At 38.5% G+C, this 24975-nt stretch overlaps 1 protein-coding gene and 1 long non-coding RNA gene across 5 annotated transcripts in view; both read left to right on the top strand.

Moving 5' to 3' along the window:
* The first annotated feature begins 3458 nt into the window (after nucleotides 1-3458).
* trim33 (tripartite motif containing 33) overlaps nucleotides 3459-24975 on the top strand; it is a 31413-nt gene continuing 9896 nt past the window's right edge. For all 4 annotated transcript variants that reach the window (XM_085145284.1, XM_085145285.1, XM_085145286.1 and 1 more), the window contains exons 1-10: nucleotides 3459-4119; nucleotides 14354-14472; nucleotides 18474-18627; nucleotides 18992-19124; nucleotides 20017-20133; nucleotides 20249-20363; nucleotides 20915-21061; nucleotides 21626-21743; nucleotides 21950-22221; nucleotides 22613-22807. In XM_085145284.1, the coding sequence (XP_085001410.1) occupies nucleotides 3474-4119; nucleotides 14354-14472; nucleotides 18474-18627; nucleotides 18992-19124; nucleotides 20017-20133; nucleotides 20249-20363; nucleotides 20915-21061; nucleotides 21626-21743; nucleotides 21950-22221; nucleotides 22613-22807 (2016 nt within the window). In that variant the 5' untranslated portion in view covers nucleotides 3459-3473. The remainder of the gene's footprint in view (nucleotides 4120-14353; nucleotides 14473-18473; nucleotides 18628-18991; nucleotides 19125-20016; nucleotides 20134-20248; nucleotides 20364-20914; nucleotides 21062-21625; nucleotides 21744-21949; nucleotides 22222-22612; nucleotides 22808-24975) is intronic.
* Nucleotides 4126-11566, top strand: LOC146494980 (uncharacterized). The gene is made up of 2 exons (XR_014871451.1): nucleotides 4126-8660; nucleotides 10517-11566. It is a non-coding gene; the product is annotated as an uncharacterized LOC146494980 (long non-coding RNA).

Consider the following 24975-nt stretch of genomic DNA (forward strand, 5'->3'; position numbering starts at 1 on the left):
ATTGATGTCTTAATAAATAGAATAAATTAAAAATGAATTTGAAAATTCATTTACTGATGAATATTTTATTGGGCAGTTCATTATTAATTCATGAAATGCTATAATGCTGTGTGTGTGACCCTCCTGGTGCTCTATGAAATAGTCCCAATGTTCTATTAGCCGAATTAGCTTGTCTAAGATTCTGACTTACTATTACTCATTTCTTTGGTACTTGAGTGTAAAATATCTATCAGATGCCTCATATTTCTGAAAGTGAGGCAACATTCTCTACTGTTTCTTGTCCATGTGGGTCACATCTATTTGTAAAGTTTAACACATTTTGAATATTATACTATTTAGTTCAGTATGTCCAAATCTGTAAATTAGTCTATTATTTCTTCTGTATTTTTAATTATAGCTCTCCTTATATCACTCATGTTCCCTTAAATTTGGTAAACTGTTCTTCTACCGCAGTGCGGTTTCTTAACACTGAATTTAAAATGTATTTGTTTGATCCAAAGGGCCCTATCATCCACCAAAGCAGAAACTGCATCCCATTCCCTTTTAAATTATTAAGACAAATAATAGAGATTCCTTGCGATGTTTAATTTTCAAAAAACAATTTCTTCCATACTTTTTGCTTATTCAGACTTGCTTAAGTCTTCTGCTTAAAAAAAAGTCTTCCATCCAGTCTTTGATACCTAAAATGGCTTAATCATTAATGTTTGGTTATCATTCTGTATCACACTATTGGCCAGAGTTTAACTATAAATGTTTCTATTATCATAAAAAATGATGCATTTATTGCCCCTAAACCCTTTAAAACCCTTGATAAAACCATACTTTCTTAAAACGCCTGTTTCCTCATTCTCCTTCTCACATGAGCAGACTCCACCTTGTTATGGGTAATATAAAGCCTTTGAAGTAAATAATTTACTTTGAAGCTTAGGTGACAAAAGTAAGGAGCTAAATAACTCTGTTCTTTTAGGCAATTTCGTCTGACTGAGGATTTATGAAATCATGATTTTTTTTTTTATTAAATCTCGAGATGGAATCTAAGCGAGCCCCATTAGTCATCCAGTGCGGCTGGTATCTTCATTTGGGATTCACATCATAAATAATAGTACTGCAGAATTTCTCAGTGGTACACGTGGATTGTTTAAATGTGTATTGTTCTTTAAGCTATAACAGTCATACAGACTCATAAACTGGACACAGTGAGGGAACTGGATGAGTGGTGGAGAAGATGGTGGAGACAGAAGGTCATTTAATAAAGATAGGTGTAAATCTGTGGTGTGCTATTAGCCTGCTAATGCAGATACTCCAGCTCCACGTCAAACGTGCTTTTACTGACATTAATGACTCTGCAAGATAAAGGCAGATTATTTATGATTTTGGAGATGAACTTTGTGGTCAATATTAAAGTCAGGTCACAGAAAGATAAGACAATAAGACAACAAATGAACCGAGTTACTTGGTTTTCAAAACAAAGCTATGTTAATCAAATTTTAATAAGAAGAATATTATAACACACTGCTAAGTTAAATGTTATGTCATGGTGTCAAGTGTTAAGAGGAAGTTCAAAACTAACAACAAATAAAACAAATTTTAAAAAGACAGAAAAACACACAGACATGCAAGGAAGATAACAAGGAATAGGTAGACACAATTAGGCCCTGACAAATAATAACAAAGGTGGGTTAAGAACAAAGACAGGAAGAGAAACACAAGATGAGCTACAAATGCAATGACTTCCACAATAAGACAGGACGTAACTGAAAAGAGAGACAGAACTCACTCACACTGACAAACAGGAAGGCACAGGCAGGGAAGCACATGGAAAAGGCAAACATCCAGAAACACAGAACACAGAAACCCAGAACATGGCAGGATGTCATGTTCCTGTCTTGTTTGCAGATATTCATCTAGTTGATGCTGAAGCTGATCAGTAAGATCCTCCAGTCAGGATATTGTCCTAACATCTGGTGTAAAGGTCTCATTTCACACATTCATAGGAGAGGAGACAAATCAGACCCCTACAGCCTGAGCATCAGTGTCAGTGATTGCTGAATCATTCAGCTGTATTCCAACAGTTAAATAAAATTTATACATATTATACATATATATTTATTTATGCAAATTCACTCTTTCTATCACTAAGATGCCACATCCAGATCAAGAAAATAAACTTTTAGGGAACTATTCACACTGGATGTTAAAACTCATAATGTTTTCTCTTACAGGTAGTCTTTAGTAAATTCTACAGAGCAAGGACTGCTATAAAAGCTGGACATAATTAAAAAAAAATAGTTTGGCCCTGAAAAAAAAAGAAAGAATATGATTTGGCTGAATATTGTTTTAATACTATGGATAAAAAATGAAAAAGACAGATTCTGGCCAAGTACAGATTGAACTAGAAATAGAAGATCCTGGCAACCAATAGATAAAATGTTGGAATAAAATGCTGAGAAAGAGATTTTCTCCCTCCTATAATATAAAACATTCAGTAACACAAGAAACATTTCACTCTGGGCACTGGACTCAGTTGGTTTTGATTTAGTTAAAAAAAAAAAAACAACTCTAAAAATCTGGAAAAAAAAACAAACCTACACAAGGAGGATCACATGCATTCAGTGTCTAAATCCACACACATAAGCATGCACACAGACACTTTAAATACTATACATCATTACACTGTTAATGTCAACATTAGTACTATTCAGATAATTATTATAGATAATATCGATCATTTAAAATTTGATGCTAATAAAATGTATTTGAATTCAATCTAACTGGGCTGCACTGAAGTTAGACGAACAAGAAGTGTTGGTAAAGGAGGTGGAGTTACCCACAAGGCTCAAATCCATACATTCTTGTGAACTCGTGCACCACGCCACACCACTGTTGACGTCACTATTGCAAACGCAGGCAAGGCATCGTTTATCCCTGTGCTGAGTCACTTTGTGCTGATGATTATCGACAGCTGTAGGAGTATCCTCAAACTGTGCCGATATATATATATATATATATATATATATATATATATATATATATATATATATATATATATATATATATATATATATATATATATGTTTGTTAATTTAGTTTATATATATATGTATTTGTTTTAAGTGAAATTTAAATATGTCAAAGGCTTTAATTTAATACCACATAAAAACTCCTGACAACAGTTAAACCCAGATGTAAACCAGATGTGCAAATTACAAACAACAGCCCATTCTCCTTCTCTTTCCTTCTCTGTCCCTAAGATATGGGACAAAAGTAATATATTGTGATATTTACGCAGAAACTGTTAGCAAAATTTGTGGCTCAAAGTTTAATCGGCTGTCAACAAACTTACATTTGTTTGTTAATTTACTTTATAGTATTTCTCTACTAACGCCTTTTTATTTCTTTCGGAAAGTGTTTCAGCTCGTGCACAGAGCCCAGATTGCATCACGTGTGCAGAAAATCAAAGGGGCGTCGACGTCATGACGTCCACACGTACTCCTGATTCGAGAAGTTACGCAGGATGTGCAGCGGTTCTAAGAGGAAGGAAGATGGCGGATAACAAAGGCGAAGAGGATATGGAAACGTCTGCTAAGTCGGACTCCGTGCCTTCACTTCAAGATACCGAGCCGCCAGAGACGAAAACCGATAATGCAGTAATAGTCATAGAAACAAATACAAAGGGGGATGAAGAAGGCGAGCCCCGTGAGAACGCAAACGAGGCTCCTACACCCAGCAGTGAAGGTGGAGACGTTAGCAGCAGCAGTAGCAGCGGCAGCAGCGGGGCTGCTGGTGCGGGAGGAGAAACCAACGGTAGCGCTAGCCCGGCTGGGACCAGTAGCACTAATGCAGAGCCGACTGCGGCTGAAGCTGTCGGGGATGCTCCTGTCGGTGGACTCGCCGCTAAAATGTCCCCCCCTCCCGCGGCTTCTGCGGCCACGCCGGTATCCATTCCTATTAATTTACTGGATACGTGCGCAGTGTGTAAACAAAGTCTTCAAAGCCGAGACTGTGAACCAAAACTTCTGCCTTGTCTGCATTCCTTTTGCCTGAAATGTATCCCGCAACCAGACAGACAGATAAGCGTACAGGTTCCTGGACCGCACGGACAAACGGACACGCACATAGGTGAGTTTATCCCCAAGTAAGCAGGCCTGGCCGCTCTTTGGGTCACTCATCTGTTCTCAGTTAACGCTGTTCATCGGAAGTTTGGGATTCAGCACCTGGAAGGGTAAATGATCGCGATTGAGGTGGACCATGTGGCACCTGTTTGCTTATTTTGATTCTTGACCTTTCAAAACTACGAGCTTGTTGTTGGGTAGGTAGCCAGTCTGTCCGTGGCGAGAATCTTAAGTGCCACGAATTAATAACGTCGACCTTAACAAACATGGAAAACAGCAGTAAGCAACACGAATTAAAACCGCTTGAATTATAATTATAATTATTATAATTATATATCCTTTCTATACTTATCAGTAGACAGCAGCTAAAACATAGGATGGATGCTGATCACAATACTGTGGGCTGCTGCTTCTCATGCACCACTGCATACTCTGTGCATAAGAAGCATAACAGGAATGACTACTCTACCGTGGTGTCTTCATATGTCCGTGTCTGTGTCCGTGTCCGCATCCGAGTATAATCGAGGCTTCGGTTACAACTTGTAACAAAGAAGCATTCATCTGCAGAGAGATGGAGTTGAAAATGTTTATACACATGTATTCTGATTTCTAGAAACCCAAATGTTTGTTGTGTGTACAGCACTTCATAGACATGTGAGTGCTAAGTTGTCATTGAAATGCAACTGCAGGGACTACTATAGAGTGTGGAATGTATCTTTTCATGTATTTAGCTCTCTTGATAATGATATTTTCCCTTATCTTCCCTAATTAGCTCACTTAGAATGTGATGTAAAAATCATAATTCCAAGATAAGGTCTTGTAAATGCGGTGCAACATAATGATGCAGTGAAGGTGTTTCTTGCTACCTTTGTAGCTGTAAGAGTGGACACATCCTAAAGTCTGACTAATGTAGGCTCCTGGGTTCTGATAAATTTTTGGTAAGCCTGATTGTCAGATGCTTGGCAAGAGCACCCCAGGGCTGATCGTTTCAGCTGGTGTACCAAAAGCTTTATCCTGAGAGCAGAGTTAGACTTTTGATCAAAACTGCAGCTGTGCCATGTCTGCTTAGTGAAAACAGAAAAGCAGACCAGGCTTTGTGTTGGTAGACTCTGGCTAAAGATACCTTGATGGACAAGACTCGATTTTCATCCGCTGGTTTTTATCCAAAATCACAAATCATCATGTGAGGATGGCAGTGAAATAATCTTCAGACACAGTTTCCTTGGTGCAAAAATGTTATAGCTTGTCAAGAGCTCTGGGTTGGCTGGTCTTCCCAGACTAACACTGCAACAACTCACCATATGCTGGTAAACAGCTGTAAACATTCTACTACAGCAAACTATATACAGGCTGTCAAGAATTTAACAACTGTGTCTTTTCTGTCATTGTATGACATTTTGTGGGATGGATTAACTGGTAACCTATTGGATTGGACTGATTTTTATATTAATTTGAAGGTCATCCCTGAGTTACTCTAATTACCGGGGTTTACTGTGCAACAAAATACACTGTGTGGAAAAAAACTATTGAGCCACCCACAGTGCTGCTCAGCCATGGAATCCCTTGCTGTGACGCTCCAGTGCAGAGTTTTTGTACTGATGTTAATGCCTAACAAGGTTTAAAAGTCTGCCATTTCAAATCTTTAGGAGTAGCGATTTCTTTGCACCGCAGCACTGTATGACCCTGCTCTGTAACTTTACAGTCTTCCCCTTCCCCTTTTTGGTTAAGTTAACGTGGTTCCTAAAACCTGCCACTCTGCAATAATATCATTTACAGCTTATTGTGGAATGTGTAGGAGGGAATAAATGTCACAAACTGACCTGTTGCAGTCGTAGTATCAACACACAGTACCACACTTTGACTCACTGTGATGTTTTTAATGACCCATTGTTTTACAAATGCTTGTAAAGCCAGACTGCTTGGCTAGGTCCTTGAGTTTACACATACATGGTAATGGGATTGAAACACCTAAATTCAAACCGAAGGCGACAGTGTTGTCCAATACTTTTGTCCATAGAGTGTATAACTAAACCAATCACTTTCCTGTCAGTCTATGCTAGACAAGTGTTGTATTTCTTGCTTCATCCAAAAGACCTTACAAGTTATACTCATATAATTCTTTATTTATCTTTAGCTATGTGAGCACAGTTTTATCTCTTACAATACCTGTCACCAAACTCTCTTTTTTTTCTTGAGTCATTTTTAATATCACATTGTCTAAGTTCTGTTTTTAGGAGTGACCCTAATATTGCCTTCGGTATCACATGGCTTCTCACTCATCAGGGAATATACTGTTGTTCAGTGGGACTTCTATATTTTCAGTCCTGAGTGTTCCTTTTGTGACTCTAGCTGCCACACTCAGTCATACCTGGGCTGGTGTTTAGGAAAACAAAGCAGGGTTGCTTCCCCTTGTTAACATATGGTGCCTTTTAGACCTTGTGTTAAGAAAAGGTTTTATAGCATGTGGAGGAAGTGTCCACCCCCCCCCCCCCCCCCCCCCACACACACACACACACATAAATTTCTGTGTCTGTGCATTGGAGGAACTAGGAATGGTTACAGTTCTTAGAACCCTTTTTGTCAGGGGGAGGTCCTATTTTAGCTCCTTCTACTGTCTTTCTGCTGTCCGGAACAGAAGGAACTATTGAGAGATTTAAGTGCATGTTCAGTGGTGCAGTATAGGCACGTCTCAGAGTGACCACTGTCACTTTAAGAGGTGCATCCTGTAAAAAGTTTCTTGGTAACCGGATTTTAATCATTGATTCATGTGATATTAATATATTAAACATTACAAATGTCCCGTCAGCCCCAGTTACAGCACTGAGCAAGGTTCAGTGATGGATAATGAACTCTCTGCTCTCAGTGGTTGCAGGGAAAATTCTTACTAACTACCAAATATTTTATAAACTTTGAGGTTATTACATTTCATCAAAACATTTTTTTTTTAAAGAGATCAAAGCTGAAGAGGGTTTTTTGTTGTTGTAGTATTTTTTTTTATTGATTTTTAGTTTTAGGTTTTGTTTTTTTTGTTCCATTTGGTTCAGTTAATTTCCAGATGATTTCAGTTTTGCTATTAATGTTTAAAATAGTCTACTATAAGCTAGTATTTGTTTTTTTATTTTTGTTTATTATCCCACAAAGGAAAGCAGTATGTAATTGGTTCTATTTATTACAGTTTTCCTCTTTTTTTCCCACTCACTTTCAAATTTTGTCTGATGGCAGATACCAATAACAGCGTGAGCTTATTTAAATTGGGTCAAGATCACACCAAATGTGAAAATTGGTTAAATTTCTTACCCAGTGTTCTTGATGGATCGCCTTCAAACTTCACAACAATATACTAAGCCTTGGGGGACATCAGTATCTAGGTTAGCTAAGGATTTGACCTTAATTGTCTGCGCAGAAGGTCAAAGTTGAACCTGAAAGAAAATTTCAAGAAACCATATTAAGTAATCAGCAAACTATCTCATATGAAAGGTCATGCAGAATCTGTATGAATCAGTTGTTGTCTATTGTTATCACAGTGATTTGTTAAGATCTGCACTTTTTGTGCGCAGGGTTACCCATAGGGCCTGATTCATGAATATGACTATTTTTACATTTAGCAGGCTGACATCAGTATATTGTAATAAAAGCGTGCTGTTATAAAAACGTCATAAAACATCAAAGTTTTAATTTAGGCATTGCCTTTTAGGGGTAGTTATGCTGTCCAAACGCTCTTGTATGTATGTAGAGGTTACAGTATATGCAGGGGGTAGAGATTTTAAAAGTTCAGAATCGGTGGTACAAGATATTGTTAAACGACAAAACTTGCTTAAAACAGATCACCTTGTTTTTGATCACCTTGTTTAACTCTAGCTGTAGTAAATTACACATACAGGAAGAAAACAGATGCTTCCAGTCTGATACAGTTAACCTAAACATAAAGTTTCAAAATCTATTATGAATTTGTTATTATAATAACAATAGTAATAAGTAGAGATGGCACGATACCACTTTTTTATGTCCGATACCGATATCATAAATTTGGATATCTGCCGATACCGATATGAATCCGATATAGTGTGTTTTTTAATCAATAAAACTGTTTTTTTAATATCTTGTTGCTTTTTGTATAAGTTCATACTCAAGTTAAAAAACAACAACAACACTAAAGCTATTCTGTTATACCTGTATGTAAAAAAACAAAACAAAAAAAAAAACACACTGCACCCAAAATATTTCATAGATCAGCAATACTGATCAATCTAATAAAGTTAAACCTACTCCATCCTCCCTATTCTGGTATTTTAAAGAGTACTTAGCAGAAATATTAAGCAACCTAACTAATAGGGTTGCAAACTCCCAGCAAAAGAAAATAGGGAACCACCCTCTTCCTCATGATGCTTAATCAATGTAAGCAACTTTAATTTGATGCAGGGTGAAAAAAATGCACAGAAATCAATTATTTTTCAAGAATAATTAAATAGATTCAACATCTTTCTTCAACAGAATTGCAGAATTCACAGATGGTACCTTCCCAAAGGAAAAAGTAGTATAGCTTACTAGGTAGGGGTGCAACGATACTCGTATCGATATCGAACCGTTCGATACAGTGCTTTCGGTTCGGTACGCATATGTATCGAACAATACAACATTTTTAATTTATTTTATCAACTTTCCTTCTGACGATGCTGTCTGTGTTGAGCGCTCAGTGGATCTGTGCTCGACAGTGCAGCCTAGGCGGAGTAGTCGAACACAGATTCACTGAGCGCAGGGCAAGCTAGCAGACAGAAGCTAAGCTCCTTGCAACATGGCAAATTGAACCTCCCCCACCCTCATTCAGATCTGGCGTTTGGAACTATTTTGGTCTTCATGTGACGTATGACCCTGAAGGTAAGCGTGTCATGGACAAAAGTAAAACAGTATGTTGGATGTGCCAGCAATGCTCAATTGGTGGGAACTAGTGTGTTAGCGCAGTTAGCTCGTTAATGTGTTGACTCTTCCAGCCCCACTCATGAGGCGATCCGCGGTAGCTCGTTAACGGAGATTTGCCGTGTTGTGGTGTTAACGTCATTTCAGATTAACGCTGACAGCACTAGTGGGAACACAACCAATATGACTGCACATTTACTCCGACATCATCCTAGTGCAAAGACAAGTGGAAGCAGACAAAACAAGCACGCATGCTACAAACTTTACCCGAGTCATTTAGACAGCCGTTAGCACATGATTCTCCTTATGGGGACCTGATATGTTTAATATGCTGCTGAGAATATAGCCCAGAAGAAGCGTATAGTATAGCTTTTATTTTGGAAAGAGACATTTCTGTAATAAACTCTCTTTTCCAAAGATGAGTGATTCCTCAATCAGATACAGGGCTCGCAAAATCGCTAGCCCGACGTCCTGGGGCTTTTTTCCAGTCGGGCTACCAAAATCTATCTCTGCCCTGCCCGTCGGGCTATCGTAGGAAGGAAAAATATATGTCAATGCTTTTGCATTCTTTCGGAAATGTAGCTGGGTAATTATGTCATTGGCATCGGCCACTGTCAATATGTGACATACTGAAATCGCGTTTGAATTTGCGCTTGTTTTTTGCTTTCACTTTGCAATCGCGTGAACTGTGTATAGAAAGCGACAGTACTGATTGGTGAGTGATGATAATTTGCACCAATTCCTCTGACATCATCTTATCAATCGTTAGTTTACTATGCAAACATGACAAGTGAAATCTCCCGCAGCTTAAACATGTGAGAGGTTGATCGCGCAGAGAATCGCTGAGCGTTATGTTAGTGCGTGTGTAAAAGCAGCAGGATATATATTTTAGTTCTGCTGAGCCAAATAAGACAGGTCAGGGTGAAGAAGTGACAAAACGGAAAAGTTATGACAAATCAGACTATAAGGCAAAAAGAAAGTGCAGCTTTATGGTTTCATGGACAAAAGAATTTCTGTGGCTGCAATATGACGAGCTAAATAACCAGGGCTGCACATAAGTCGTCCGCAGGTGCGCATTCGCTGTCAAAATAAAAACCCGCACAAGATAAGAAGTTGCAACGCGTGTTTGCGTACATAAGATTTTCAGGAGGAGGACAGACATTTGTTTAAAACTCTTAAAGACGTCGAAGAAGCTCCTTTAAGCAATTACTGTGATGTTCCTCCACCTCCAAAGAAATGTCAGAAGGAGTCCGAACCACAAAAGAAGTGCGTATTCTCGGAAAAGTGGTTGCAGGAGGTGAGCTGGCTTCAAACAAATGATGAACGCACAGAGATGTGGTGCAGAATGTGCCGTGAAAATTTAATAAATGACAAATTAATAAAAAGGCATGAACATTTTTTTTGTATCGAAAAAATATCGAACCGTGACACCAAAGTATCGAACCGAACCGAACCGTGAATTTTGTGTATCGTTGCACCCCTATTACTAGGGTATATTAGACTTAACAGTTACTATATACAGTAATGGACTTCTATACATTTTACATCAGATTAAAACTTTGGGTGTAAGATTCAGATAATTATTTATTAAAAGCTAGACATTTTAAATGAGAATAAGAAAGAAAAGTATGTCTTTGTGCCCCCTTTTCCCTGTTAATGCCCTATCGGCCCCCCTGGCTAAACTTTGCTAGATCCGCCCCTGCACAGTTACCAGCCGTCAGCTAAGTAGAAAAGGATCATGGTGTAGAAAGTAATAATAAATAAATTCTAACAACAGCTTATCAAGGTTAAACGTGCTGCTGTTGTTCAGCCGCTGGTTTCCTCTGTCTGGTGCAAAGTGGGCCAAAAACAAAGAAGAGAGACGGACTCGCGACAGAAAAGCCGATCAGCTGATCATTAAGCAGTTTCACGATTGAAGTAGCAGCAGGGGAGAGAGAGAGAGGCAGTCGCTCCATATATCGGTTGTTAAGCTTAACGCGGGAATGCTTTACAAACATTCAGAGATGAACTTACACACTTGCTTTACTTCTCTCTGAGATAACTTCCTCGGAGATGAAATGTTTGCTAGCAGGCTACAAATACGCACAGCCGCTCTATCACGTGACCACACTGCTCCGCCGTGCTACGGTTATGAGCCGAGTTACGCCGTGTTGCAAGTTTTGTGAGGTGTTTTTTTTTTGATATTTAATGGATCGGATTACATTTTTTATTTCTCTCCGATATCCGATCCAGTAATTTAGGTCAGTATCGGACCGATACGTAATATCGGATCGGTCCATCTCTAGTAATAAGTAGGGCTGCACGATTAATCGTTAGAAAATTGCGATCTCAATTCATACTTATGTGCGATCTCATTTCCAAATGACAACGATTTAAAAAAAAAAAAAAAAGACGACGACGACGATTGTACCGCATTTTGATCCGGGATGTAATCTGCATGAAAACAAGCGCTCACTCTTCCTGCTCAACAAATGACAAGGGCGGAGCCTTATACCAAGTGATACAGAAGCTGGCTGCTAAAATTGGCAGGGAAAAAACAACGGAGAGCACGTCAGGGATGACAAGAAAGTGACTGGAGAAATTCCGTCCCGGTCAACCACCCAAACATCAATAACGGGAACCTTATACAGCGCTTCCCTATACCCGTCGAACTCCCGCAGGCACAAAGAAATTACGGAGGCTATTACTTATCACCTGACCAAAGATATGGCTCTCATCAACACTGTGCAAAACGAGGGATTTAGGAAAATGATCAACACCCTAGACAAACACTACACAGTGCCGTCCCGCAATTATTTTTCTATTGTTGCACTACCTGCTCTATACACACAGTGTCGAGCAACGGTGGAGATGGAATTTCAAGCAGTACAACATTTTGCGGCAACGACAAAATGTGAAACATTTGTTGTTTTTATGTTTATTTATTGTTTTTATATTCAGTCTCAACTGTTACGAAGTTGATGTGCAGTTAATAAGTGCAATAAATATTTATACTGGAAAAGAAAATCGTGAGAGAATCGTGATCTCAATTCTAAGCAAAAAAATCGTAATTCTTGTTTTATGCAAAATCGTGCAGCCCTAGTAATAAGTGTCAACACCAGTTTGCTTAATGGTGAGGTTGGTTTCATTCAAGGCAATGGGTAAAAGAAAAGAGTAATTGGTTTGGCATGTCTTCTTCTTATTTTATTTCTGAAGTCAAATTCACTAATGTGGGGAAAGTTAATAGATAAGTATGCTGATGAATTCATTCATTCTTGTGTCTGAACCTCTATACTTCTTATTTATAATGTTGGCTGTAATAGCTGTTATAATTTATTATGAATTTGTTTCACATATGAACCTGAAACAAGTTTGGGAGAATCAGATTGGGATAGTATCCACAGTTTTCCTCTCTCATATCCAGCACAAAGCAAGAAAGTCTGGTCTGTTTCAGATGTGGTCACACATTACTGGAAATACTCGGTTTAGGTGAGTGAGCTGCCTGGATACAGTTTTAAGGAGGCAGGACATGGGATGGTGGCTGTGCTGGAGTGTTGCCCTAGTCTCATATCGATACAGACTATGTACTAGTTAGCTGGCAGACCCTGTAATGAGACCCGATAATTTCAGACATTTGCATTTCAGACCCTTGTTGGATAAATTGACCTGAACTATGTTTGTGTCTGTAGGTGTTTGGCTCTCCAGAGTGATGGATGCAGCCAATGCAAATGTGCTTGAGTGCAGTTTTCAAAATAAATAACACAAAATAAACAACCAGGGAAAATGATGATGGCAAAGTTCATATTGAAGAGGTCCAAAATGCCAAAAGTCACATATCAGAAAGTGGTTACAGTGGACTGTGTTTTTTCTTGCTCAGTTTCACTTCACTGCGAAGAAGTTCTTGGTGCATTATGACTTCTCTGTTCTCTGTTGCTTTTCTGAGCAAAACCACAAGACGAGCCAACATTAAAAGTTGTTCCAAAATATTTTTTTAACACTGCTCCCTGCTGACAGTGCACATGTAGACGATGCTCTCTGAATGGCACCATTGCCAAAACATGCTAGCACCTGCAGCCTGGCAGAGGGTCAGGGCTGCAGTACAGTTGTGAACTGTGCTGTAGTGCTTCTTGCAGATGTAATTACGGAAATATCCAAAAGTAGCTGACGGTGTTACTGAGTAATGCTTTATCTGATGTACAAAGTTAGATGTGGACTTTTAAGCTCAGCGTTGCTTCATACCCAAACTTAATCTTTTTGGTATGGATCTGTTTTGCCTGGATCACTTGTGGTTAACCTGTTGTTATCTACTAATGCAAGTTACTTCTGCAGGATAATTTTGGATTTGGATAATTAATTGAATTAGTTGAATCAACCTGTGTGTGTTTAAGCATGCTGTAGCTTTATTTTCCCCTCGCATTATTTATTTATTTATTTTTAAGCAGAGAGCCCTGTCCAGTTTAAAATAAGCTTCTACTTGTTTATGCATATATAGAGTTGTGGAGCTGAGGTCCAGTTCAAAGTGACATCAGTGTGGTGCATTTGTTTTTGTGTGTGTACTTTTGTGTATGGTTGTGTGGGTTTCTCAACACAGTTCTAGTCCATCTGTTCTCACAACCAATCACACAACAACTCATGCAGCTGGAGCTCACACAAACCGGCCGTATGCTGTTCAAGTCAGTGTAGACCAGCTCAAACCAGTTTACACTGGTTTTACCTCAGCTGGTTTGAGGGAAAGTGGGGGGATTTATAGGTTTATGAGGTAGAGGAGGGGTATTATGTTACACTAATTAATTTTAAGTTTCATTTTGTGACTAATATTAGATTTAGAAATTAAGTGGGAAAGTGCTGAACTAATTATTTGTTGGCATCTGATTATAGCAGTAATTCCATCAACAAAGCCAGATAAAATGATTAAGTGGAACAGTCGTTGTTTTCTGGTCATGTGATTTAATATGCTAATAAAATGCCAAGAATGATGAGATTTGAATCTTCTGCAGACAAGCACTAAATCAATTAGCTTCCATGAATAGGCATGGATGTTCCAGTGTGCCAAGAATTCATAATAACAACAGGAATTCACCTAAAAAAATTATAAGACAGTCTGCTGAAGGACGGTTATTATTCCCTTTTATTTGAAAAAGGACTTTTCTTAGCTTAATAAGCCAGGTAATAAATTGGATATGGGCCTGTCCTTGATGGTGACTGCTGCTTTGGCTTGTTTCCATTTTTCTTCCTAAATATCAGCCAGTATCACTTGTTTTGCTTAAGACCTGATCTGCAGTCCAGTGTTTGAACGTTTGACTTTCTTTGACCTTGGTCTCTCCTTGTTTTCTCTCTTCTGTCTTTAGTTAATGTCATGCGGTGCTCAGTTTGCCACCAGGACTACAAGCAAAGTGATATTATTGACAACTACTTTGTCAAAGATACTACAGAGGCCACCAGCACATCAGATGAAAAAGCTGCACAGGTATGTAGACATGGTTGGTTTGTTTGTAATTTGGACCAGTGCCTGAAGACTTTTTTTCTGCTGTTTGGCAAGATCTCAGCTGAGGTTGAAATTTTTAATTTCTTTAAAATAATCTCAAAAAGGATCCAGTCCTTTTTGTTGTGAACATATAAAAACTGAAAATTACATCACGCACATACAGTAACACTAACTCAAGTGAGTTGGTAAACATGGATAATATAGACTCATTACACATTACTCATTAATGGATTGTATCTCAGACCCATATTCAACATGTTATATTTTGCTCATTCTGTGCCACAAGTTCATCTGAGTAAGAATACATATTCGACAACAACTAGTTAAAAACTTTCATCTGATTATGCAGTGTTGCCTTCGTTACACCAACTCATTCCTGTTGTTTGCATTTGGATAAACAAAATAACAGAAATATCTCAGTATCGTTCAACCATAACTACCACTATCCACATACCTGTCCGTTTAAACAGTTTCACATCCACCACACTTTCCACTGTCCCATTGCCTATGAATCGTGATTCAAAAGTTAGCCATAGGCAACCATTTGCCACTGCAGCAATAATTTGGGCCAACTAGTTACAGATTTCTTCCTTTTGCAGGTCCCTCCTATCCGACCTAGTACCCATGTTATCACAGTCGCACTTCATGCCCCTCACTGTCCCAAGTACAGTCCTCCTTCACGCACTATACTGGATGCACATATTCAGTTTGTCGTGTATGAAAATGTTTGATCTTTTTCTAAGCTCCAGTTTCTAAACACAGTTGCTCATTGATGTTTATCAATAAATAGTTGGAAATGTCACATAAGTAGCTGTAAACAGTTCTGAGGTGGCTGCCAAGCAACAGTCACACAGATCAAGACGTGCTCTGTTTAAGAGTTGCAGACTTTAAATCTCCAGGCTAGCATATTCACTTAAGGTTGCTGTCATTTACCAAAATCCGATGAGTTCATCTGATTGCTGTTGTGCAGTAAATGGCATGGCTTTAAAAAATTCTTGTGACTAGAAGGATAGTTAAGGTTCATTAAAGTTATATACATTGACACTAGGGCTGCTCGATATGACGATATATATCTGATGACGATATTAAATATCTATTGTTTCATATTATACGCTATTGTTTATTTTGTGGTGTTGCGAAATTCACTGTTTACAGCAATATTTTTTCATCATTTTGATGGTCACTGTAGTGGCTATATTAATTTATTAAAGTTCTCTCTTTCTCTTATATTTAAAATAACCACATTATGGACAGATAAGTGACTGTTTTACGTGTCGGTTTTCACAATAAAGCTCATGATCCTGTTGAGATTTTTCCAAATAAACTGAAATGATGACAAAATACAGTATTCTCAAACATCAAATTTCAGGATATGCATCAAACAAATTACCTCAAATAAAAACATGAAGTAACTATAAATGGCACTTACAGTCACCACGTGGATGCAGGCATCGAGAATACCAGCATGGCCAGTGATGATGAGGAAGTCCCAGGTAGCTCCAAACAGAAGGACCAGTCAAACCAAATCGAGAACCTTATCTCGAAATGAGGGGCTACCTCTGTAGCATGGACATGGTTTGGTAATGAAAAGTCTGACACGGACCAGAAAACTGTACTATGCAAATGATGCCACAAACCGGTCCCCACCACAGACTCAAACACGGCAAACTTCTTCAACCACCTACGAAAGTATCAGTTGAAAGAGCATGGAGAGAGTTTACGGATGAGAAGCAAAAAAGAGCTGTCAGGTGGTAAAAAAAGAAACCTTAGACTCAAATGTTAGAACAGGCTTTTCCCCCCAACACGCCGTGTAATAAATACTCACAAAGAAAATAGCCGTTGTTAGAACTTGTGTCTAAAAATATATAGTTTCATGCATCGGTCAAAACACTCAACTCCAGGAACACGACACCCAGCTGAAAACACAAGTCAAGTTGCCGAAGATTCACTGAATTTACAGAAAATGTAAAATCTTTATGATATACATCATTATTGGGATAAGAAATGTTTATATAGGGATATGAGATTTTGGTCATATTGCACAGCCCTAATTGACACCTGTTCTTCTAGTTCTAGTTAATGTTCAACCATCTGTTACCCACTTTGGTGATTTTTTTTTTTTTTTTCTTTTTTGTTTTTGTTTTTTTCAAACCAGTTTTTGTGAGACAATAAACCTGTTCCTGAAGAACTGTGGGCTGCGATGGTACCTTCTATTATGCTTTTATTTTAAATCCTTTGTGAATGTTCATCTGCTTTAGCACTTATCCAATTTGGGGTTGTAAGTGGGGGAGCTTGAACTTGTCCCAGCTGGCACTGGGTGTGAGGCGGGATTTACCCTAGAGAGGTTATCAGTCTATCACATCACTAATAGAGAGAGATCATTCAATCATCCATGCTCACATTGACACTTGCAACCATTTCAGAATTTCCAGTTAACTGTTAACCAGTTAACGCACGTGTTTTTGGACGGTGGCAAGAAATTCGAGGAAAGCCAAGTAGGCACAGGGAGAACATGCAAACTCCACACTGTGACCTGTGACATGATAAAAGCCAAGTAAAAACACCAAGGCTCCTTTCAGAAGCTTTATCTTTAGATGTTAGGGAAGTTGTAAATATCAGCTGGATTTTAAATTTTCCCTATCAGGGTCCAGTTGTTCAAAAGTAATCTGGTAGTATTAATCCAATCAGACAGGATCAAATCCTGAAATCTAGTTCAAAGGAACAACAGGATCATGTAATCAGATAGGATCAGGTAACCCAGCTAATTTTGTTTTAATCCATATCAAATCTCCAGTTTCAACAGGATAATGATTATTGTGATCCAGAATATCAAGGATTACCATAATCCCTGATTTAGACTGGATTACAACGGAAAAAATAAACCAAAGACAAAATCAAAAGGTTGTCAAGAAAGAAAACTAGAACTCTTAAACAGTGTTACAAGAATGTCAAACTGATACATGTCCTGTACACATCATGACAAAATAGATGCGTTCAAGTTAAAGTACTTGTAATCTGGGTTTGGTAATATTTAAAAGTCTGTACGTGAATCAGAATGATCCTATTTAGTTCTTGTTTTAAACTGGCAAAAATGGCAAAACTGAGGCACATTACATGATCCGTGGAAGTGCAAATGGCTTATCAAAACGAGGTAATTTTTATCTGGATTATACCTGAGGTTCTAATTTCACTCCAGCTTTCCATCCTCGTGCCGTTAAAAACATATGAAAATGGCATTAGTTCAGTCTCCCAAAACAAGTCTCGAAGAGTCATTTAGATTCTTCAAGCAGGAATTTTGCCAGTATGCTAATGTGGAAGACTTAGTTGTAATCATATTATTTTAATTTTCAGTTATTTGTCAAAACAAATGAGAGTATCTTTCAGTGATGACACAAAAAAAAGAAAAAAGCACATAAACAGAAAAAAAAATCAGCTATTGGCTAAATTATTTGAAAACATCTGCATCAGCTTAAAATTTGACTACCAGATCATCCTTAAAACTTAAAAATGCCGATTTATGTTGCAGTGAAGAAGCCGAATATTGTTTGAATTCATTGGTTTTCTTTTACTGCTGCAAGTAAAACCACACTCCTGCACCTCGTGACCCACTAAAATGACCCACAACATTTCAGAATTAAATACCCCAACACATTTTAGAGTTGTGTATAATTCACACTTTTTCAAGATTAAACCTTCACTTATTTTTAATGTTAGTGTTAGAAAAATAAATTGTAAACTATTGTCAGTTTTATCCAGTTACCTACAAAACAGAGTGACTGTGAGAATAATTCTGTATTAATATATCTTTGGTGTATTTGCGCCATAATGGTGGATTATTTATTTATTTTTTTGGTAGCACAAAATGTTACATTGTTACAAAACGGTGTTTAAAAAAAAAAAAAAAGACTAGATTATGATGTTAGTATGATATCACCATATTTTGATACTTTGTTTTAGGTGCTAATTGGTGTTGTCTTTCCAAGGTGTGCACAAGTTGTGAGGACAATGCAGGAACCATAGGGTTTTGTGTGGAGTGTGGAGAGTGGCTGTGTAAGACCTGTGTGGAGGCCCACCAGAGGGTGAAAATCACAAAGGACCACAAAATTCGTACAAAGGAGGATGCTGATGCTGCGTCTGGTAAGACTCCGACTCTTACAGTGAAGTTTTGGCTGCTGCTTAGTGAGGCTAACATTACAAAAGACTGAATGAGACAAACAGTAGCTGAGATGCAGTGTCTGTGGTAAAGCTGATTGGTTGTTGCCATGGTAATAGTGCTGCAGATCTCATTGATTAGATGGAACCCCTCAGGCTGGAGACAGGATCCAATCTCTAATTTTCTTATAGCTTCTGTCTTATTTTCTCTTTCTTTGCAGTCTTATTTGAGCTTCAATTGAGTTGTGTTGTTTTGGTTTGTTTTTTTCCTTGTGGTCATTTTCACTCCTTGCCAGTATCATTATTTTCCTGAGTGTTCATGATGTCTTCTTCTGGTGTGAATTTACAGAGTCTGTCAGCACCTCAGGACAGAGGCCTGTTTTTTGCCCCATCCACAAGCAGGAGCCACTGAAGCTTTTCTGTGAGACATGTGACACTTTAACCTGTAGGGACTGCCAGCTGCTGGAGCACAAGGAGCACAGGTAGCTCAGCATGCACATGCCTTTTTCATCTGTCAGCTGCTTGTCTTTCAGCTTTCTTATGTGGTAAATTGTCTCTATCTTGTGTGACTTATTGCACAGTGTGTTTTTGTTTTTATCCCAATAATCCTAACATTGGGCTACTGCAGTAACCCAGCACACTAAGGTTTAAGAATGATTGCCTACTTTGCTGGCAGCCACTGGTGAATGAGGAGCGATACTTTTAATGTCAGTGGTCATAAAACAGGACATGAAAACATGAATAGAATAACTTAATTAATAAATTAATTTTCCCCACAAGGGGAAATCCAAGCATGTGTAGCATGCTCCCCAAAGCTGGTGCCAGGAGTCCAGCGGTCCACCTAAACAAAGGGCTCTTATACTTAAACATATACAGAGTAGGTGTCCCCCTATACCATAAATCAGTAAGAGAAGGTACAACCTCTCTCATGACCTTAGGATGTGTGTGCATGCCAGAACCCTGTGGAAGGCACACAGAGTCTTTGCAGACTACTAAGGATCAGACATCCTATCAATATGCAATTGATTATATAACTCTAAGCATATATGAGTATATATTTCTAAGCATAAATGACAATCCAAAATATAAACCTAACAGTCAGCGTCTCTGGCTTTTTCTGATGAGCTCTGAGCACATGTCTTGCTAATTCACTTTAAGGGTTCAGTAAGCCAAGAAGAACGACAAGTAAACATGGTTCATGGTGGTTCAACCTGCCATGAACCCTTATTTTGTGCGTGTACTTTTGTGTATGGTTGTGTGGGTTTCTCAACACAGTTCTAGTCCATCTGTTCTCACAACCAATCACACAACGATTTGGTGTTCTTTGAGTACTTCTTATATTTTTTTTTTCTGATGTTATGTTTCAACTCCCAGGTACCAGTTTCTGGAAGAGGCTTTCCAGAACCATAAAAGCATCATTGAGACCACTATGGCCAAATTACAGGAAAAGAAGAACTTTGTCCATTATTCTGTCTCTCAGGTGCAAAGCAGGTGCGACTTTTTCATAACCAGTGCTACCTGTTGACACAGTTGGGGGATGTATATACTTCTGGCTGGTATTTCTATGTAAATCATTTGTGTCCTCTTTTTGCTTACCTTAACCCAGGTTAAAAGAACTTAATGAGACACACAGGAAGGTGGAGCATGAGATCAAAATTGCAGTTTTTACTCTTATAAATGAAATCAACAAAAAGGGCAAGTCTCTGCTGCAGCAGTTGGAGGTAAGAGAATATTAGTGGAAGCCAGTCTGGATCAGAACTTAATAATGTGCTGCAAATTCATAATTGGTTTGGTGGAATGGATTGAAATTACAGCAGCAGTACTTGAACGAATTTATGAGAGCTCAGGCTGTGCCAGGCAACTCACTGTAACAGCGCGGAAACATAGTAATTTCACTGAAATTGCACAGACATGTGGTTGGCAAAAGGCTTTTTGAGAGTTTTTATGTCTGGACCCCGTCTTATAGATGCAAGCATTTTGTTAGCGGAACCTTTTTCACATTGTGTTTCTACACTTCATGTATTGTGCCTATTTTCTTATTTTTTTCTTTGCTATTTTCTGTTAAACTCTACCGCAGTAACCCAGGCTCCCTGCAGGGATTGTTAGATTTTAATCTAATCAAATCTAAGGATCTAATCCTTTTCCATGCATGTGCTTTATTTTTGCCTAGAGGGAGATTTGGCTTGATCATGACTTATTCATTCAGTTGGAATGTTTAGACTCTTTGAGTAACAATTTTTTTTAACCAATATAATCTCTCTTTTTGTCTTAGAGTGTGACCAAAGAACGCAGTATGAGGCTTGTGGCTCAGCATAAAGACACTACCCAACTGGCACAACAGATTCATCATGTGCTCAACTTCTGCCACTGGGCCATCACTACTGGCAGCAGCACAGCACTGCTCTACAGCAAGAGGCTGGTATGTTTCTCAAGAGCTCCGGATGATCAGCAGTGGAGATGGTGGAGCTAACTGTATGGCCTGAGCAAAGCAGACTTGAAAAAGCATTGGATTTCTCTTTAAGCGGATGCCAAAGCCCCATACATCCAAAGAATTATACTATATAAAGTGTTTGATCTTCTTTTAATGAATATTTTAGTCACATGACCTAATGATCGTGATCACGTATGAATTGCAATTAACATAAGTAGGTAGGGTAGCTTGTATGTTAGTGTTTTTATTGCCTGTGGTTCTATGTAATGCAGCAATTTAAGAAGAGTATTTTGTCCCTGTTGTACCCTGCTGGCCAAGCTGTATTGGTACAGTTGCAAAATTAATCCCCTTGTATGTGGATGGATGGCTCTGCCATGTGAATTTAACCGCCTACCACAAGATAGCCAGCAAATGTGATAATTGAGATAAATTTGTGGGATTGTTGAGTAATGCTGCCCAAGGACCTGCTGATAAACATAATATTTGTTGCTTGCTTAGTTAGGCTCTGTAACTGAAGAACATTATTCTCTGTGTGTGCATGAATGCATGCAGATCCTGTATCAGCTACGCCAGCTCTTCAAAGTTAGACTGGAGCCAGCACCCCAGGCCAACGGAGTTGTGCGCTTCTTCTGTGACCCCACCTTCTGGGCCAAAAATGTGGTTAATCTAGGTGAGAGAAATGTATACCCGAATTATACCTCATCAGCTACCATGTCAATGCATTAAGTATTGATTTGTTCTAGTGAATATTTCGTCTAATGTTCTTAGAAGCTGTTTATTTTTACGTGACAGACACTGCTCTAAGTAAATAAAGGGATCGTTTATTCTGTGTGCTTCTTTAAATTCAGCTCACTGGCCTCCATCCTCTTGTTTTAGGTAATTTGGTTATTGAGAAACCACCTCCACCTGCACAGCCGCCCGGTGCCGTGATGGTAGGCGGACCGCCTATATCCCCAGTCCAAGGTCTCCCCAGCAAACACCCAGGACAGATCAACCTGGCACAACTCAGACTGCAACACATGCAGCAGGCAGCTTATGCACACCAGAAGCAGCAGCACCACCAACAACAGCAGCAACACCAGCAGCAAATACAGCAACAGATGCGCATCGCATCCAGGCAGGCAGGCCCATCCATGGTTCAGCAGCAGGTATGAAATCATTCCCAGCTAAGGTGCCATTTTGGAATAAACTGTAAATCTAGTGTAGCAAAAAATAATGTGTTACTAAACCTGTGAGTCAGCAGTGTGGATGGATGCTGCAATACCTCTTAAATACTTTTATTGGCTTCAAATCTGGCAAAAAACATTTACTTAGACAAAAAAGTTCAGTGAGACTTAATTCAAAAACATGTTTCCTGTTGGGAACAAGTAGAATTCTAGAAGTTTGAGTAGCTGTAGTAGTTGAAGTGTCTCCATAGAATAAATGATTGAAGTGATTGTCATATGAGCATTAATCATCATTGACATGACTCTGGCAACCATGTTTGCTGGAACAGGAGTCGAATATGTCTGTAAGGTTTCTGTTTTTGTTTTCCACCAGCCCCCAAGACTCATCAGTATGCAGCAGATACCAAGAGGGCCTGGGGGTATGAATGGGGGGCCGGGCCCCCCATTGTACCCTTCCTCACACCATATGCGTCTACCTGGCCCATCGCCGGGTCGAATGCCCACCAGTCAGCCGAGACATAATGGACAGCAATATCCTACGATGATGCAGCCGCAGCTACAGAGACAGGTCAGTACAAAACACTCTAGTTTCACTACATGGAAATAGCTGAACAGGTGTAATTTTATTATGTAAGGCACATTTAAATTAATTTGTTAAATGTGACTGGTAAGCAGCTGTTTGACCAAAAATGCCATTCTTAATACCGTTCGTGTATAGATACACAGAGCAAGGCTGATATTAAGCAGCCTGATAGCTGACTTAAGAAAGTAGTTTGAACAATATCCAGTATATTATTTGGGGGGAGCCCCTGCAAGGACATGACAGGAGTGGCATCCAGTGTGCTCTGCTGTTGCAACCTATCTACCAGGTGGTTAGGTCTGCTTGCCTGAGCACCTAATAAATTGGAGTGTGTGTATGTAGTGTAGGAGTGTAAGTAAGAAAGTCTAGTATTAAAGAAATAAAGGCATTTTTGAGGTTAATAATTTTTAATTTTCTCAAACATTATTAACCTCATTAACCTCAGCGTTTTTTCTATAGGACACTATCAGGACTTCCTGCATAATACATTTATGGGTGTTTGTCCAGATTCAACCTTTACCGAAGAAAATATCAGCCCCACCTTTATCAGTCTGAGTTTAGACTGATCTTGATGGGTGTCTTTGTACCTCTCATTCGTTAAGCTAATGGGTTATTATTGTCACCCTGGCGGGTCTGCCTCATGAACTCCCAAGTTAGTGAATGTGATAACTCCAGAACGAAATGACATATGAGTTTGAAATTGATGCCAAAGGTGTGTCTACTAAAAATCTCTGACTAGTTTGAATATCAGTGACATGGGCCTCTAGATCAGCGAGTCACCAAATCTCATGAATGCAATAACTTTAGAACAAGCTGACGTAAGATTTTGAAGTTCATAGAAGTCTGAGGGGTACCACTGGCAACCGCCAGTATTTTCCTAAAAGTCATAGATTCATAGATGCATATTCATTTTAAATTAACAGCCGATGGTGCTGCCATCTATCTTCACTCTTCTAATAGTAGCATGGTTAAATTACATCATTTAATCAAAGCTGAAGTTCAATTTGCAGTATGTGCAAGAAGAAACTGAATTAGAAAAATGTAACTACCATTTTCATGTAAGAATATGAAATATTAATAATCTAATTACATTGCAAACTTCACTGATCACATTACATAGAAATCTCTTCATTTTTATGTCACCCACTAATATAAAAATGGACATAATTTCACATATGCTACTTCTTTTTTTTTATTGTGGGGCAAACAAAAGTTTTTGTAATCTATCAAATTATAAGCAAGCCATATAAAAGATAAGGATACTATCTGTGAATGTCAGATTTTTTATTTTTTGTATAATCATCATTTAACCAGATGAGCCCAAAGAGAGCGGACAACTTTTTCCTTTTCTTTTTTTGAATCCAAATTCACTTCATCCCTTTCTTGCATTGTTACTTCAATGGTTTCAGACACCAGACTTGATATATTGTGTACTTGGCCGATTTGTGATGTGATGACACCTTTTAGTCACGATGCCAGTCTCTGCAGTTAACACTGGAAACAAGATTGAAGTCTCAACAAAGGTTCTTGTGAGGGGAAACGGGCTGTTAGATGTGTATTTTCTGCCATCTGCTTTCATGTATGACTTTAACAGAATAACTAAAGCTTATCTGGGTGAATAGTGGCGTTAATTTAAGAAATGTAAACTCTGTAAGTGTTAAGGTTTTAGCAAAATTCAAAATCAAGTGTTGTGTATATATGTGTGCACTATTAAATGTAATATTTATTTTCCTTGTTTGCTAAAATGCATAACGTATTTTATAGAAGCACAAGGAATTCACCTTCAGGAGACAATTGACATTTATTTTCGTCAATTTTCGTTAATTAAAAGATTATTGTCTCCTAAAAATAAGAAATCTGCTGTTGGATGATGTTGGATTTAAAGCCCTACATAAATACTTATTTAGTTGTGAGTAGAGCTGCTGGATTGTGACCAAAATCGTGGTTATTGTGGTCGATGTTAAGACCACGAATAAGTAAGGAAATTATTGAATTGCTTCTTTGACTTTGGCTTTAAGAGATGCTACTAGTGTAGCATTGTGGTTAGCACTTTGAGTTTTCATGTTCTCCTTGTGTCAATTTTTGTTTCCTCTGCGCACTCATGCTTCCTCCCACATGCATATTAGGTTAATTGGCTATTCTAAACTGCCAGTAGG

This window comes from Neolamprologus multifasciatus, chromosome 20, assembly GCF_963576455.1.
Source record: "Neolamprologus multifasciatus chromosome 20, fNeoMul1.2, whole genome shotgun sequence".
Taxonomy (NCBI): domain Eukaryota; kingdom Metazoa; phylum Chordata; class Actinopteri; order Cichliformes; family Cichlidae; genus Neolamprologus; species Neolamprologus multifasciatus.